The sequence below is a fragment of the Phascolarctos cinereus genome, unplaced genomic scaffold (genome assembly GCF_003287225.1).
Source record: "Phascolarctos cinereus isolate Bilbo 61053 unplaced genomic scaffold, phaCin_HiC Scaffold_8;HRSCAF=390, whole genome shotgun sequence".
NCBI classification, from domain to species: Eukaryota; Metazoa; Chordata; class Mammalia; order Diprotodontia; family Phascolarctidae; genus Phascolarctos; species Phascolarctos cinereus.
Window position 1 is genome coordinate 11,919,855 of NW_027556291.1, and position 16,921 is coordinate 11,936,775.

At 42.5% G+C, this 16,921-nt stretch overlaps 1 protein-coding gene across 3 annotated transcripts in view; it reads right to left on the reverse strand.

The window, feature by feature from the left end:
* Positions 1-6,282: 6,282 nt before the first annotated feature.
* Positions 6,283-16,921, reverse strand: part of DIAPH2 (diaphanous related formin 2) — an 817,355-nt gene continuing 806,716 nt past the window's right edge. For all 3 annotated transcript variants that reach the window (XM_078147949.1, XM_078147948.1, XM_078147947.1), the window contains one exon: positions 6,283-9,561. In XM_078147949.1, coding sequence (XP_078004075.1) covers positions 9,497-9,561 — 65 coding nt within the window. In that variant the 3' untranslated portion in view covers positions 6,283-9,496. The remainder of the gene's footprint in view (positions 9,562-16,921) is intronic.

The following is a 16,921-nucleotide window of genomic DNA, read 5'->3' on the forward strand; positions in this document are numbered from 1 at the left end:
CTAATAAACCTCGTCTTTGGCTGAAAGAAGGCTTGGGTTGAATTCATTCGGATAGGACCTGTGTGTCGCGATTTTGGGGTCCCAGCACCCCTAACCCCTAAACCTCAACAGTTTGGATTGCATTTGGGAAACTTCACAGTACATTCAATAACCCTGAGCCTCTGCATGAAAAAAAAAAAAAGATGGAAGACAGTTGCTTTCTGGTTAGGGAGAGAAGATAACGTGCATCTAAGGGACACTAGGAGGCACAGAGCATGGGGCCTGGAGACAAGAAGACCCAAGTTCAAACGCAGCCTTAGACACTAGCTGTGTGACCTTGGACAAGTCACTTAACACCTATATGCTTCAGTTTCCTCACCTGTCAAATGGCAATAGTTACAACACCTACCTTGCAGGGTTATTGTGAGGATCAAATAAGATAATGTTTGTAAAAAGTGCTTAGCACAGTGCCTGGCACATAGTAAGTGCTATATAAATGTTAGTTCTTATTATTGTCAGGTTCCAACTAGAAAAAAGGTAGGCAACAGATCGTGTTGGGCCTTGAAAGGAGTTTGGGTTTAATCCTATGGGCAGTGAGGGGGCATTAAAAGTTTTTGGCAGTGCAGTGTGTTGCATTTTAAGTCAGAAGACTTTGGTTTGAATCCCAGCTCTTCCTTGCTGTGTGACTTCAGCAAATCACTTAACCTCTCTGGGTCCCAGTTTTATCATCTATAAAACAAAGGGGTTGAGTCATAGACCTCTAGGGCCACTTCCAGCTTGAAATTTATGACAGGAGCTGTACTCCACTCACCATTTCCATTTGGCAGTTGTATAGAGAATGGATTGGTGAGAGGAGCAGTGGGAAGGCCAGTTAAGAGGCAATTATAATAATTCAGGTGATGGCCTGAACTATGTGAGTGGAAAGAAGGGAATGGCTGAGAGCAGAGTTGTAGAAGTGGGATGGACAATACGGGGCGAAAACCACATTAAGCCATTATTGGCCATTAATGCCCTCTCCCTCATTAATTCATCAAATGAATCATGGAAGCCCCCGCCCAGAGGAGATCAGTTCAATACTGGGTTTGTGATAAACTCGCCACTCAATACTCTGCCCTGTCATATAGCAACACGGAAAGGAAGAACTTCAGGGTTAAAAAGATGGCATTTTATTTCCCAGAGAAACTTGGGGGTTACTGAAAGCCCTGGGCATTCTTCCCAAAGCAATCCAACCCACTCTCTCCTCTCTCTGTTGACCTTTGGGCCCAGCTCACAGTCTCTCTGCAGTGTCCTAGCTATGCATATGTGGATATCGGCAGCGTTTCCAATTTCAGGCTTGCAGCTTAGGACAAATCAAGGTTAATGTTGCTCCCTTGGGTGGTGTGGGGGAGAATGGCAAGGATTTAGCGCAGCCATTGTTTTCTGTAGAAATATTGATACATGCCAACGTCCTGAGGCTTCTGTACCTGGACCCAGTCAAGGTCCCATAGCCTTTTGAGAGGATCCAGAGGAAAATGACAAAGGTTAGCATGGACGAAATATGCCAGGAGACCCTTTGAAGGAATCCTCAGGCATGTCTTGGTCACAGATGGAATGGGACTACACCTGCGGTCCCCCTTTGGGGGTTCATATGATTGAATGAGAATGGAACATTTGAAATGTGGCACGAGGTGGGGACAGGAGGCCCAGTACTGGAGAAGAAAGGCTAGGCTTTCCCAGTTGATGGGGAGAGTTGGCTAGGGGCTCAATTCTACCATCTGCCCAGAAATTCCAATGGATTGTTAGCAAAAGAAGATGAGCCAGGGCCACTGGATGACCCAGGAGGCACTTTCCCTACTTACTCGAGGAATTCCCATTTATCCTTTGAACCAGTAGTTCCAGGTGACTGGGTATGGGCCTAAGCCAAGACCTTTGCCCTTTACCCCAAAAAGAATTTGGGTCCCATTTGTCTACAGGATTATCAAGGAAGTCTCTGGCATTCACCTGAGGCTATAATCCTATCAACTGGCCTTTCATTATAGCCTATGCCCAATCTCCCAATTCTCTATTACCCTTAACCTAGCCTATCCCTACCTCCTTATGCCACCCCCCCCACACACACTTCTCACTCGTAATCCTATCTAGACTCCATTCTCCCTTAGCCATGTGGTCCAGGTGCCTGGCATTTTATTTACCCCAGCCTACTGGCCATTTCCATCAAGATCCTCCGTGGATCCCTCCCACGGTCTTTCTATATATAAGGTCCACCTTGTCTCCATTAAGGGGCTCAGATCAGACTCAGATTTTTATAATCTAGCCAATAGCTCACAAATGTTCACATTCCATAAGAGTCTGGCCAATATGGCAGATCTTTAATAAACTTTGTCTTTGGCTGAAAGAAAGCATGGGTCAAATTCATTTGGGCAGGACTAGTGTATCGTGATTTTGGGGTCCCAGCACTCCTAAACCTCTAAACCTCAACACAGACTTCTTGTGTTTCCAGAGTGCCCAGCAAGGCTGAGTTCCACCTTGATAAGCTAGAGCTAGAAGTAAGCTTTTATGCTTAAAACTAGTAATTGCAGTGATTTAGCCCCCAAGACATTTGATCCAAGGAGGCTGAGCACATTCCAAACAAGACCCACATTTACAACTCAGCTTTGATATTTACATTTACAAAGGAGGTGAGGCCCATCCAGACACCATTAGCATAATTGGAAGATGACCAAATGATTTCTCTCACGGCATACTACAGATACTGGTTAAAAGCTTGACCTTGGAGGAAACAGAGTTTTCCTTGTTATCAAGACTGGGGAAGTCCAGGTAGTTTCCTTCTTTTTCAGTCAGTGCCCACTGTCCATGGGTGTCAGAGCTGCTCCTCACCCCCGCCCCGCCCCGTGCCTCCCAGCTGGGCTTTATGATTCCAGTATTTGCCACACCTCTCTTTTTCGTTGTCTATGTTCTTTGTGAGTTGGTTGTACTAATGAGATACTGGATGCAAAAATGCTTTGAAAAGTACAAAATGGTACAAAATGTCAGTATTCTATTGTTCCATTTTGGAGTCAAATACACTAGAGACATTCTAAATAAGAACATGACTGCTGGAGGCTATGACTCTTTGATTTGGGATGTGAGCAGAGGGGAAGGGAAGGAAAAAGCATAAAGGATGAAAATTAAAGCTGGATTGGACCACTGAATTATATAATTAAATACTTACATAGCACCTACTATGTGTCAAGCACTGTGCTAAGTGCTTTACCAATTTTATCTCATTTAATCCTTGTGGAAACAGAGGCAGACTAAGGCTAAGTGACTTGCCCAGGGTCTCACAGATAGTGTCTGAGGCAGGATTTGAGCTCAGTTCCTCCTGACTCCATGCCTGGTGATCTATCCACTGAGTCACCTAGTGGGTCTATGAATGATATAATCTTTGATTTGGAAGATATCTCAGAGAGGAGGAAACTGAGGATCACAGTGGGCCCAGCACTTGCCCAAGGTCATACAGTCTGTGGTAGAGACAGAGTGATATTACCAGGCAGGGGAGCTGCTTCAGGACTCAGGTTATTTTGTGATGTAACCTCTCTGTGATCTCATCTGTAAAATGAAGGTCCCTTCCAGCTCTAGAGCTCAGCTTGTGTATGCGGTCCATTCATCCTTGGTGTCTCACATGGCCTGACTTTAATAGATTAGTGGTAGGATATTGGTGTTTCCGCTTTTCTTTTCCTGTTATTGCAGGGTTGTTGTGGGAAATGATTGAAATGCCAGTAAAAAGCTGGGCCAGCCGTGACGTGCTATTACCCCCATGAAAGGGCATTAGCTGGAGTAAAGCTATTTGGTGATACTAGGTTTAAACTTCGGTGCCATGGCAAATGTGATTTTTTTTTTTTTTTTGGAAAATTAAAAACTGCTGTTTCTCTGTTTCTTTGCCCTGCACGCCTTCCTAGGCACAGACCAATCTTCCTGGGAAAGTCAGGCTAGCGACAGAGCACGCACAGGTTTTTGGATGGAGAAATGGGTCCCAATCCTTACAGCTTCTTAAACATTAATGAGATGCTTTAAAGCCTTGACGATGAACTAATTAGCAATGATACGTCATCTTTGTGGAGCAAAATCTGATCCACGACTTTTAGTGGCCATGCAGTCTTGGTGGGCTCTTGTTCTTTGGACAGCAATTCAGTATTCTGGCTTAAGAAAGATGAAGAGTCTAGGGGCCCAGGGCTGGGGAATCTGGGGCCTCAAGGCCACATATGGCCTGCTAGGTCCTTGGGCGGCGCCCTTTGAGTTCAAGTTTTACAGAACAGATCCTTTTATTAAGGGGATTTGTTCTGTGAAGTTCAGATTGAGTGAAAGGGCTGCACTTGAGCACCTAGATGACCACGTATGGCCTCGAGGCCACAGGTTCCCCAACCCTGGTCTAGCCCCATAGCAGACAGTAGAACAACAGGCTTGGAGTCAGCAAGATCCAGGTTCTAGTCTTTCTTCTAGACCAGAGGTATGCTGGAGTCAGTTTTAGCTGGCTTGGGAGATGTCTAGACTTGAGAAAGTGTTAATGATGAAGATTAAGCCCCAAACATTGTGTGCATATTCCACACCCTCCCCCCCTCAGGAATCTGGTTGTTAAACATTTACCAAACACACCCTTGTATTGCTCTCTAAACAAGGCTAGGCAGGAGGTTCAGGGAATATCATCACCAAACTGGAGGTCTGGGGACTGGCTAACAACAACAACTGGCATTTATATAGTGCCTAAGGTTTGCAAAGTGCTTTGCATCTATTATATCACATAAGTGTGCTAACCGCCTGGCTCCAGACTCTTAGTAGGTAGAGGAAATTGGTGAGGAATAGATCCTATAACAATGACTGGAAAGTGTGAAAAAATTCACAGTAAGGAGGAGGAGGAAGTGGGAAGATATCACTGTGGCATCATAGGAAATAGGTAGAATTATGTCACAGTACAGTGCTGGCAAGGAGGTGTGAACGGGCAAACTAGTGCTGGCACAACAGGAGAGGTGGGTGTAAGTTGGAGGAATGGAGTAGAAAGTGGTTTTGAGGATCCCCTGTGGAGGCTGGGCTGGGTTTCTGTCCTGGGGCCCCACAAAGAGAAGCGTGCCAGTCTTCCCCACCTTCCCCCTTAACACCAAAGAGTAGACAGCCCAAGTAAATGCTGTTTGGGATGGCTTTTCTGGCTGTTGTTTTTTTCTTATAGCCTCTTATTTCAATTGAATATATTTCCATTTCCAGTCTTCTACTTAACTTTTGCATCAATAGTGTCATGGGGACCCATTTGCTTTTTTTAGCTTCCCTAGTAAGGACTCATTCTATCTTGGCTCTAAGGACAAAGTCAAGCTTCTTGATTTCTAGAGGGAACTGTAAGAAGGAAAACATTTTTCTTGAGCCCTGGTTATCCTTCCTTTAATCTAACAAGCATCTACTACGAGCAAGGAGGGGCTGGGGCCTCTTGGGGGCTGACCTTCTCCTAGGTCTCTCCTGGCTAGCCCCAGCAGGTTGTCTTCAGTGGGGGTGATCGAGGGCTGATTTTAAAGGCTTCTAGAAAATGAGTTTCCGAAACCTTCTCTTGAATACCTCCCTCCCCTGCCACTTGAGTTCCTCAAGCCTCTGATAATAGAGTTAAGGTTGGAAAGAGAAGGGGCCTAAGGCCAATGTCTTATCTTGTCCTCAGCAGACCTGGAGAACTCAGGTTACAGAATGGCCTCTCCTAGAGATAAGTCATCCTTTAGTCTCCAGCTTCATGGACATGTTCCCATGTTTTGAAAAGTCCACTGATGTCTTTTTTTTAAGGAGTGCTATATTACTCTATATCACTGACAACGTGGCTCCCTATAGCTGGAGTACTCTGACGTGGCTTAGAATTGTGCAATTGCATTTTCCTTCAGTGTCCTTCTGATGAGTCATTCCAAATCAAGTCCTCTCCAAACACAGGCCCTTCACTTTGGTCATCCCCTATTTGCTCAAAGGGCACTATCTTGGGCTTTCAGTCCTGCTGAGATTTTCCCAGACCAATGAGGAAATTTTTCCTCTCCTCTTCATCCTTCCCTCTCTCCAACATGAGGGCGAGGCCTAGGCAGCATAAGCTTGATCAGTGGTTAGAGCCAACCCCCAGTTCTACTTCTGGCTTTTCCTCACACCCTTCTCTGGTTTTGAACCATTCCCCAAAGCTTTAAACAAAGTCCTTTCATTGTAGCTTTAATGCCTCTTATAGCTATTTTATTTTGAGTGAATTCCAGTGATGGAGCTTATCCAGATGATGACAAGGGCTAGCATGTGAACAGGTGTACACGTATGCATATGTTCACAGAAATGTAACAGGAGTTAATGTGTATCATAGTCGATTTTATTGAATAGTAAGTATTATCACATGACGGTTTCTTTCCCCCCAAGCTATTCATGGCCCTGACTAGATACAGTTTTTATTCTTAGCTGAAATGAAAGCATCTGCCCACATGGTATCTACTAATATTGAAATACTATGACTGGGCAGCTCTGCCACCAGTAACTCAGCACAGCCTGGGGGCTTCCCCTTGATTGCAGAGGTAGTTGGTGCTTCTACTGTGGCCCACAGAAGGAGGCATAGGGGGATTCATTAACTACAGTAGGGAAAATCAAATTCAACTCGATTGGTTTTCAACTCGATGTATGACCATAACAGGACGTACAAGTACTCAGCAGACTTTGGCACAGCATTCAACATCAAAGCATGCAAAGTACGTTGTGCAGACAATGATTGGTTTGGTTTTTTTAGTGATGACCTCAATTTGGCTTGAGAGTACCAAGAATGAATTAGAAAAAGTTAAACTATATTTATATGCAGTAACTAGCAAACAGTAGAGGGTTTGGGGGCAGTCTTCTGAGTAGTCTGTAGAAAATCTGCATAAACAGGCCCATTGCTTTTAGCAGTAACATACTAAACATAAGATTTCAGTATCATTAGATTCTATGCTCAGTGGTTACATATTTTCACCGTACTTTTTCCTTTTGTGATTTTTTTTTTTCATCTGAGCCTTGGCAGCAAATAGTGGGAGTGGGATCACTGTGGAGTTAAGAAACAATACTTTGTAAATCATTTTGCTTGAACTTCACAACAGGCCCTAAAAGATTTGTTGTTTTTTGAAGAAGGCATTTGGGATTGCTCTGAAAACAAATATAGACTCTATCAATAATTGTTCTTTAATTCAGTTTTTTTGAATACTAGAAAATAAGGCAAGTTCATGTCTTTAAAAGGTGATATATGAACATGTCACTCCTGTCCTCCTAGCTTCACAAGCTCCATTACACGGCAGAATCTCCCCTACCCCCCACCTGGCCCCCCAGTAGCCAGGGTGACCACTTACAATAGCATGTGCTGCAGCCAGAAAAGCTAGCTAAGGCCCGAAGCAGTCCCAGCATGAAGTTTCAGAAAGGCTTGGTGAAGTCTACAACACAGGCACTGTATGTTTACAGAAATTAAGAGAATGTTCTTTTATCAACCATAAAACTGATATGCTTATGAAAATCACAAGGTAAAAAGAGGGACAAAGTTGTAAAAATAGGCATCTCAAGATGCTGCTGGAGGTCCTCCTCTGCCTCTCACTGTTTCCCAGTCCCACGCCCTACTGAGGAAAGCTGGTGGGAAGGGAAAGGCCCTTCTACAAATGGGTCACTTGGTTGAATGGTTTTCAGGTTGATGAAGTGCTTCCCCTTTTGAGCTAAGGCCAACCTTATTTTTTTTCCACTACTAGATATCAGTTGTCTTTATGAGCCAACATCTAGGCCTTTCCACTTTTAGAACTCTCATACAATAACCACATAATTTACAAGAATGAGTTTTATAACCAAAATCCAAAAATGTCATGCCACATATTTCCCAAATGGAGCCTAAACCAACATGCAAGTGTAGTCTCTTGAGAAGAAAAATAGGAACCCATTCTCTTTCTCTTGGCATTTTTTTTTTTACCACAGGAGTTTCTCTTTTAGTCTGTGACTGGATGAAAACTAAGAATAATAACAATTCTTAAACAGCTGACTTGGAGAGCTGTTCCTTTGGCATTGTTAGAGCAGTGACCACATCTGAGGAGGGAGGATGGGTTCTGATTTAAGTGGTAGAGTATGTCAGCCAAGGGGAGGCAGATAAAGACACTGTTGATGAAACTCCACAACTGACCTTTCAGGCTCCTGAGTTTGCCTAGGGTAGCAGGCTGTGTCTACACAGGCAGACTGTAGTAAGGAGAAATAAGGCTTTTAGAGCTGTAAGATTCAGCACCCACCAGCTGCCTCCAAAAAGAGAAAATCCTGCGGTTTCCTGAAATGCTCAGGATAGAAGTGGTTCCATTGGTGAGGTTCAGCTGAGCATTTCTCCATTCCCTGGGAGACCCAAACAACTCTAAGTAACATAGCTATTCTATTCTGGAGACACTGCTTGAGAACAGAAAAGAGGACTCGCCCAAAAAGCCAACAAGCTCTGGAGAGTTTTGTGGCCAGAATAAGGATGGCGTCGTCCTCCTTCAGTGACCAAGTCCTAAAATGTTCGGCTGAGGAACATCTGATTTTTAAGTGTTGGATTAAGTTCAATGCTCTCTCCAGCCAGCTCAGGATCCTGGAACCAGGTTCCATGCGTGCAGGTTTGGGGTAGACCAGGTGAGGAAATGAGTAGCTGTTGGCACTTCTCTCTAACCAAATGGAGGCCAGGGAGCAGAGGAAAGGACTTGCCACTACCTTGGACTTGGCAGGTCCTCTAACATTGCTCCATGCCCCATGCCCAGGAAGCAAGGAAGAAGGCAGCCCTCAACCAAGAGCAGGCAGATCCTTTTGGTCTCTAAGACAGAAATCAGGATAATAGAATTCTTAGAATCATCCTTAGCAGAAACAGTAAAATGTGAGGTGCTTTTTCTCAAAAAATATCTGTATAAAGTATCTGTATAAAGAATCCATATATATGTGCACAATTAGAAAATACCCCTTTAAATAAAGTTTAAAACACCCTCTGGAGCTGATTCCATCCAAATGGGGCACGATTTTTTAAGCAGTAACAAACTCTAGATTGATGAAAAGTTTAATTTCAGTGAAAGCACCTGAATTCATTTGATTTCCCTGGGGACCAGAAGCTTACAGAAACTGAGTTCTGCAAGTGCTAAGGTGGCTTCTCTTAAGCTGTGTTCTCAGTCTTCATTAAGAGGCACAGGTTAGTTCGTGTGTGCCCAGAAATGGAGCGCTTCTTCACTGGGACCTCATCGCTGCAGTTTTGAAGAGGTTTCTCTTCTCCTCTGTCCAGTGGCAGGTGTCTTCCTTCCCTCACCTGTCCCTCCTCAGCAGCCCACCTGAGAATACACAACCAATGCAAGTCCTTACACTGAACACCCTCGTTGCTGACTGGTAATTGTGTTTCTATTAGTACAATCATGGGGCTTTGGGATTTAGCAGTAGATTTACAGAGACACAGAACTTGTATTTCATTCACTTCCTTCTTTGTCAACTCAAGTCCATGCTGAACTCTGCTCAAAATGCCACTTGGCTTCCACCGCCACTCTCCGAGGTCTTTGGCCCACCGGACTCATGCGGATGCAACGGCTCCATTGTGGCGGGAACGTGACCTTTCTAAAGGTGCTCGTCTGTTATCTGTAAGACCGAGAACACAAACTCCATAAGTGTTAGACCCTGGCTATTGCAGAAGAGCAAGAGGTTTTTCAAACAGTTCTGAAAAATCACTTCAAATGATCATGTAAATAAGTAACATAGCTCATAAAGGCACTGCAGCTGCTAGGCCGTATCCTTACAGTTCACTAATCAGCAATAAAATGATTTTCTGGGTAAGAGAAGTCAGAGGGATAAAAGAAAGGAGAGGTGACAGCAAAGTCATTGGCAGAGATGTTCAAGTGAAAGGCTTAAGGGATGGTTAGTACCTTTTGTTAGAAAGTCTTTTGATGTAACATTATTTTCATTGTCTCTATTGGCTCTCCCAGAGGGCACACCAGTGAAGGCTGAGCAGGAAAGAGTTTGGGCTTTTTGCTCTTGACCTGTGTGTCACTCAGACCTGCTGACTAGCATTTGCCCTACTGTGTGACCAGAACAAATCCAGGTTATATACACACTATGGGGCTGAAAATAATGAATATCTCTCTCCTCCAAGCATCACAGGAATGCAAAAGTTTTAGAACACTAAAAGTTGCTGAAAATAGTTTTTGCTTTAACAGGAAACTGCATTTTGATGATGACTACTACGTTATTATCACCTCTGTTTTATACCCAACTTAAATGCAATTGATGTGAGTGAAAATCCTTTTCTGACAAAAGTATAATATACTTCGAATGAGCCTAAGTCCCTAGAAATAATGCCTACTAGCAGCACTTCCAGAAATGGTAACACTTCACACTTGTTAATTTGCTAATTCACACAACATCCCCAGGAGGTAAGGCTATCTCCTTCTAGCCTATTATCTCTGCTTTAGTGATGAAGGTTACACAGAAAATCAATGGCATGATCAGGGTTATGATGCAGAGTGAATGCTCAAACATCAGGTCACGCTTCTTTGGGAGCTAGGCTTTGGAGACTGTTTTCCTCTAGAACAGAAGCTGGATAATGAAGATCCAGTGACACTGGGCATTATGTTTGTCCCCTGGTAAGGCTGGCCGGTGGGACCTCCCAATTTCTTCTAGGGCCCTGATTTAAGGAATAGGCTCTCCTGATCTTGGTGTCATTTGTGCTGTTTCGGAATTTGCTGAATTGACAGGCTTCTATTGACCCAGGCTACTTTGAAAGGCCCAGGGTGGTTGGGTGGGCAAGTGGACTTTCTCTACAAAGAGACATAGCTGAGTAACGGAGATTTTGTTGATTCTTTTAAAGATGTCACTAACATATATATTATTTTGTGATATGTATCACAGCTATAAGTGTAGAAATAACATTCATGGTTAAAATTATCTTTTACTTAGATGTTACTAGTTGGCATAAAGATTAGCTTGGGATGTTCTTTTCTATTCCTTTTGGCATCATAGAGCAAATGAGATTATAATAGAAGAGTTCCCACGTCCAGTCATTTCCTAAAGCCGTGGCAGATGGATATCCTAGTGGCCACCTGAGTCGAAAGGATGCCAGCATGGTGGTTCTTGGGGCTCTCGGAAGCCAAGTAAACACAGCATCACTGCAAGAAATGCAGTACCTTCACTTTCTACCCTTTTGGGGAAGGGACCAAGGCTAAGCCTGGTACTTTACAATGCTAGGTAGGGACAGGCAACAGAAGCAATACACAAAGGGGAAAATTAGCTGAGTAATCATTTTTCATCTTCTTGTCTGAGTTAACAGTATAATTTGGGGAAGAGACAATTTGACAGTGGTCTCCTTTCCCACATGCCCAAGATCCACCATGGCAAGGGGGGGGGAGGTTGGCATTCTCAATATGGTAAAGTACACTGCTAGTGAGTATATTTCACCTCCTGTGATTATCACATCACCTGTATTTCTGCAGTAGAGCACCGAGAAAATTTCTGTGAATGTTGTGGGTGACCAGTAGATAGAGCTCTGGGCTTTAGGAAGACCTGAGTTCAAATCTGGCCTCAGATACTTGCTACATGCCAGGGAAATGTGACTTCAGAGACCAGCAAGTAGACCAGTTGAACAACTGCATGTTGAATAAGTGAAGGAGGGCTTTAAATGCCAAGATGAGGATTTTCTATTATGGGACAGTTCTGAGCCAGTAAGGGCTCTAGAGCAGGGGAGCAACAAGGTCAGATTCCTTTGGCAGCTGTCTTTCTCCACTCTGCAACTTGCAAAAGAAAAGCCTTTTTGGAAAGCATGCTGCCTCATTTTGACCATTTGGCTTCCCTGTGACTGTAGTCAAGATAGATTATGAAAGAGAAGCCTGGAAGTTGCTACAAGGAATAGACTATACTTCCAAACATCATGTGTGGAGGATGGATCAGAAGCCAGGAGACCAACTGGGAGATTTCCACCAATCCATGCAAGACATGGTGAAGGCCTTAACTAGAATTGTAGCTATGTGAGTGGAAAGAAATGGGGGATGTAAAGGGAAGGATGGAGGGCAACTATGAAGTTGTGAACCTGAGTGACTACAGAGAGAGTGGTAACTAATAGAGAAGAGGAAGCTAGGGGGTGCCACAGTGGAGACAGCACAGGGCCTGCAATCAGGCAGACCTGAGTTTGAAACCAGCCTCAGACACTTAGTTTCCTGATCTACAAAATGAGTATTATAATAACACTACCTTCCAAGGTTGTTGTGAGGATAAAATCAGATATTTGTAAAAACCTTTAGGCACTATATAAATACTAGTGTTGTTAGTTGGGGGGGGGGGAGGTGGTGGTATAATAAGTTCTGTTTTGGATGGTTAAGCTGCCAACAGGATATTCAAGTGGAAGTGTCTAATATATATTTGTGGTATGTGACTGGAACTCGGGGTAGAGATGTAGGCAGACTGAGTCATATCTAATTGAACCTAAGGGAGGTGATGAGTTCTCTACCGAAAGCATGAAGATAAAAGATCCCAAGAGAGAGCATTGAGGGACATCTTTGGTTAGTGGGTAGGACTTCAATGCATGTATGGTTATCACCCACCAAAGCAGACTGAGAAGGAACAGTATCCTGGGAAGGTCACAGTGTGCAGTGTGATAGGGAGCTCAAGAAGGATAAGAGTTGAGCCAAGTTCACCAAAGTGTGCAATGAAGAGATCGTGAGTAAACTTGAGGGATGAGATCAAAAGCCAGATTGCAAGGGATTGGGAGGTGAGGAAGTGGGGGAAAGCAGTGTAACACAGCCAGCTTTTAGCTGTGAAGGGGATAATTTGAGGGGCTGAGGGGAACTGAGATGAGCTGCCAGAGGAGATGGACTTGTCATAAATTGAAGCAAAGGAGGAGACTCTTGGAACTTCTGATGGATTGTCTCCATTTTCTCAGTAAAGTAAGAGTCCTTTGTTGAGTGGGATGAGGAGAAGAGAAGGTTTGGACAGCCCAATAGGAGGTCAATTAGGGAATGATAAAAGGATTGTCATGCAGTAGTGAGGGCCCAGTTAAGACATTTAGGGGTCTATTTTGTTATCATTACATGTGCTTAACTCCTATTACAGTTAATGGGAGTTGTATGGCTATAGTCACAGTAGTCTGTGAAGTCCTTTAATATTATTGCTTTCCATTACCATCCTCATTAAATGAGTGGTGGACCCAATTATCATGCTTGTGCACTTTCCTCCAGGAATGTTCAAGAGAACAGAAGTAAGATCAGAGAAAGTGAATGGCTGGTGGTCACAAAAAGGTCAAAGAGTCAGATTAGGGGGAGTGAGGCATAGGGACCTATGGAAGGATTTAGGAGGTTCTGGTCAGATAGAGATGTCCTTTCTAGGGATAAAACATAGTGATAGTGAGATCGAGAGTACAACCATTTCTGCATACAGTTAAGGAAATGGGATGCCAGAGCAACTCCTATTTTGAAGTGTCCCCACATATAACGGCAGGAGGAAAAGTCACCCCCAAGACAATAAGGGGATGAGATATGAACAAGTCAATTTCAGCAGAATTGGGGAAATGTGCCCTGAATAGGGAAGGAAGCTCTAATGATAAATTAAACAATTCCAGTGCAATTCTCATCTCAATGACACAGTTACACTTTTAAACTAGAAACAGGTCATGCCAGGCAATCGATATCCTTCATTATGTGCAAAGAAATCCACCCAAGGAAAAATGAATACTTGCATTATGGTGGTGTCTTAGGTTGGCGGAAGAGATGGAAGTTATTTTAATGAGGATGGTAATGGAAAGCAATAATATTAAAGGACTTCACAGACTACTGTGACTATAGTCATACAACTCCCATTAACTGTAATAGGAGTTAAGCACATGTAATGATAACAAAATAGACCCCTAAATGTCTTTCCAATTGGAAACGTGGTCTAGGTACTCGTATGCTTTCACATGGAAAATTGTGATAGCAAAATTGATTTCACATTGAAATTGCCCAGGGTCTGGACTAGGTAGCGGAGGAAATATCTGTACAATCAACGTCTTTGCTCTTCTCATCTTCATGTTCATTATTAGTTTGATTATTAAGAGAAAGTCTCAATAGTTGCAATGGATCTATTAATTCAGTAGCTTGTTATCAGCATGCAACTCTGCTGTGCTAGGGGAAAAAAGAAATGACATTTTCTAGAACTGCTGCAGTAAGATTCCATCACTTTTCTCTGTTTCACTTTTTTCTTATTCCTCCTGCCCAATTGTAACTCTGCTCTCTAGCTCTATTAGGACCCTTAAAGTCTGCCTACTTGCAAGCCTAATAATACCAAGGTACATTCTCAAACAAACTCAATTATAGTAACTTTAGGGAGACTGAAATACGTGATCAAAGTAAAAGCATGTGGCACAATAACATAGCTTTAAGGCACTAAAATTTAATCCACATTAAGCTCCAAATGTAGAAAATCTCTATGCTTACTTTTATCTGCTATAAACAAGATAGTAACCCAAACATGCAGAACTAACCTCTGGGGATTTTCAATGACTATCATTTACATAATTGATAACTGGACTTCAGAGAGACCGTGCCTTTGGAATTCAGTCAAAAATGACTCACAAGGGAAAACAATCTATTATTTAGTATTTCAGCCATATAAAAAGTCTGCTCTTGATTAGCTTTAGGCCCAATGCAAAGCATGTTTGGCCTTTTAACAAAATGTCATTGTTTAATTTTGTTTTTTAATTCTGAACTTGACAGAGATCATGTAACATGAGCATTCTGACATACAAAGTAGAAAAGAAAAAGGATTGGACATGAAATTATTAATCTATTACACACAGCTTTCTTTTCCTTTTTGGTACATAATAAATTCAACATGTAACTATTCAAAACTGTCCTGCTTGTCTATGTAATCTTTTCAGCCTTCTTTCTCTTCTCTTCTGTGCATTAAAGAAAAATGTTTTGATCACCTTCTTTTCTTTTAACAGCCATATGGATAGACTGCTCTTTCCTCTCCAAATTAGAGAAAAAAGAGAAAGGCCAAACCCTTGTAACAGTTACGCTCAGTCAAGCAAAGTGAAGTCTCAGATCGTCCATGACCCAAAATGTCTGTCTCATTCTGTCCCTTGAGTTCATCACCTTTCTGCCAACTGACAGTATAAATTATTCTCTTGGTTCTGCTCATTTCACCATGCATCAATTCATACAAGTCTTCACAGTTTGTCTGAAACCATCCCTTTCGTCAGTTCTCATGGCACTCCATTACATTCATTTACCATAATTTGTTCTGCCATTTCCCTTGGTTTCCTTCCTGCCTTAGTTTTCAGTTCTTTGCTACAACAAAAAGAACTGCTACAAATACTTCTGTATATACGAATCCTTTTCTTCTCTCTTTTATCTCTTTGGGCTGTAGAAAGCCTACTGGTGGTATCACTGGGACAGAGGGGATACATAGTTCCAAACTGCTTTCCAGAATTACCAGACCAATTCACAGCTCCATCAACAATGCAATAAGGTGCCTGTTTTCCCATAGCTCCTCCAATGCTTGTCACTTAATCAGCATGAGGTAGAACCTCAGAGTTGTTTTAATTCGCATTTTTTCCGATAGTGAGTGATGTGTAACAGTGTCTTTCATATGGTCCTTTGATCCCTGGAGATCTGATATTGGTCAGTTATGAACCTCCCCCCCCCCGCCCCCATCCATAGCTGCAAAACATTTTTCTTTGCTCATATTGCTAATTTGTTTATGATGTAATCTTTTAGGTCTAAATCTAATTTCTACTGGACCACTTTCCAGTTTTCCTCAAATAGCGAGCCCCTACCCCAGCAGTTGTGGACTTTAAGTTGATCAGACACTTTGCTGTTAGGTTCATTTGCTGGGTCTTGTATACCTAATCTGTTCCACTCATCAACTTCTCTATTTTTTTTAAACTAATACCAAGGAGTTTTGATGATTAATGCTTTGTAGTAGAGTTTGTGATCTGGCACTGCTAGGCCCCTTCCTTCCCACTTTATTTCCTTGAACTTTATAACCCTTTGATGCTTCAGATAATTTCATTATTATGTTCTAGCTCTATAAAGTAATCTTTTGGTAGTTTGGAATGGCAATGAATTTGAATAGATGAAAAAAATCATTTATTAAGTGTTCACTATGTACAAAGCACTGTGGATACAAACAGAGAACAAGAATCCCTGCTATCAAGGAGCTCACATTTGAATGGGGGAGATAATACGAATGGAAGGTTTTAGCTACAAGTCAGATTGTAATGGCTCTTTTTTCATGTCATTTCCATTGATAAAATCACATCATTTTCTGACTTTGAACCATCTGATAGTGCCAAGAACATTCTTTTCTGGGTCTTTAAGGAGTTGTGGCTGTAGAACCTGCAGTTGCCAGTCTACATCTCCACAGGGGTTACTTCTCAGGATGACAGATATAGACACTGTCTCTAAACACCAGAGTTCCTGGACCTTCCACAGGAATCGGAAGGGAGATGGTGGAGGTTTGACTGGTCTGCCACATGCTGCCTCAGCTCGGTTGGGTTGCCTGCTCCCTTCTCCAAAGAAGTTGTTTCCCTGGATCCTAGGTTATAAGGGCCTAGCCATGAGCAATTAAAAGTTTTCCAATTGTTTAACTCTTTCTATTTCTGTAGAGTGTTTTAGATATATTCATATAGTTACTGTTTGCCTCCTTAGGTACACTCCCAAATATTTTATACATTTTGTAGTTATTTTCAATAGAATTTCTCTTCCTAGCTCTTCTGGTTGGTTTTTGTTGGTGATCTTTAGAAATGATGATGATTTCTTTTATATCCTGCAACTCAACCTGAGTTATTTCAATTAGTTGCTAGCTGACTCTTTAGAGATACCATATCATCTGCAAAAAACAGTGCTTTCCTCTTTACTTTTGCTTATTCCTTCATTTTTTTCTTCTTTTATTGTTGTAGCTAGCATTCCTGGTGCTATATCAAAAAATAGTGGTGATAATGGCCATCCTTGCTTTATATCTTTCATCTTATTGG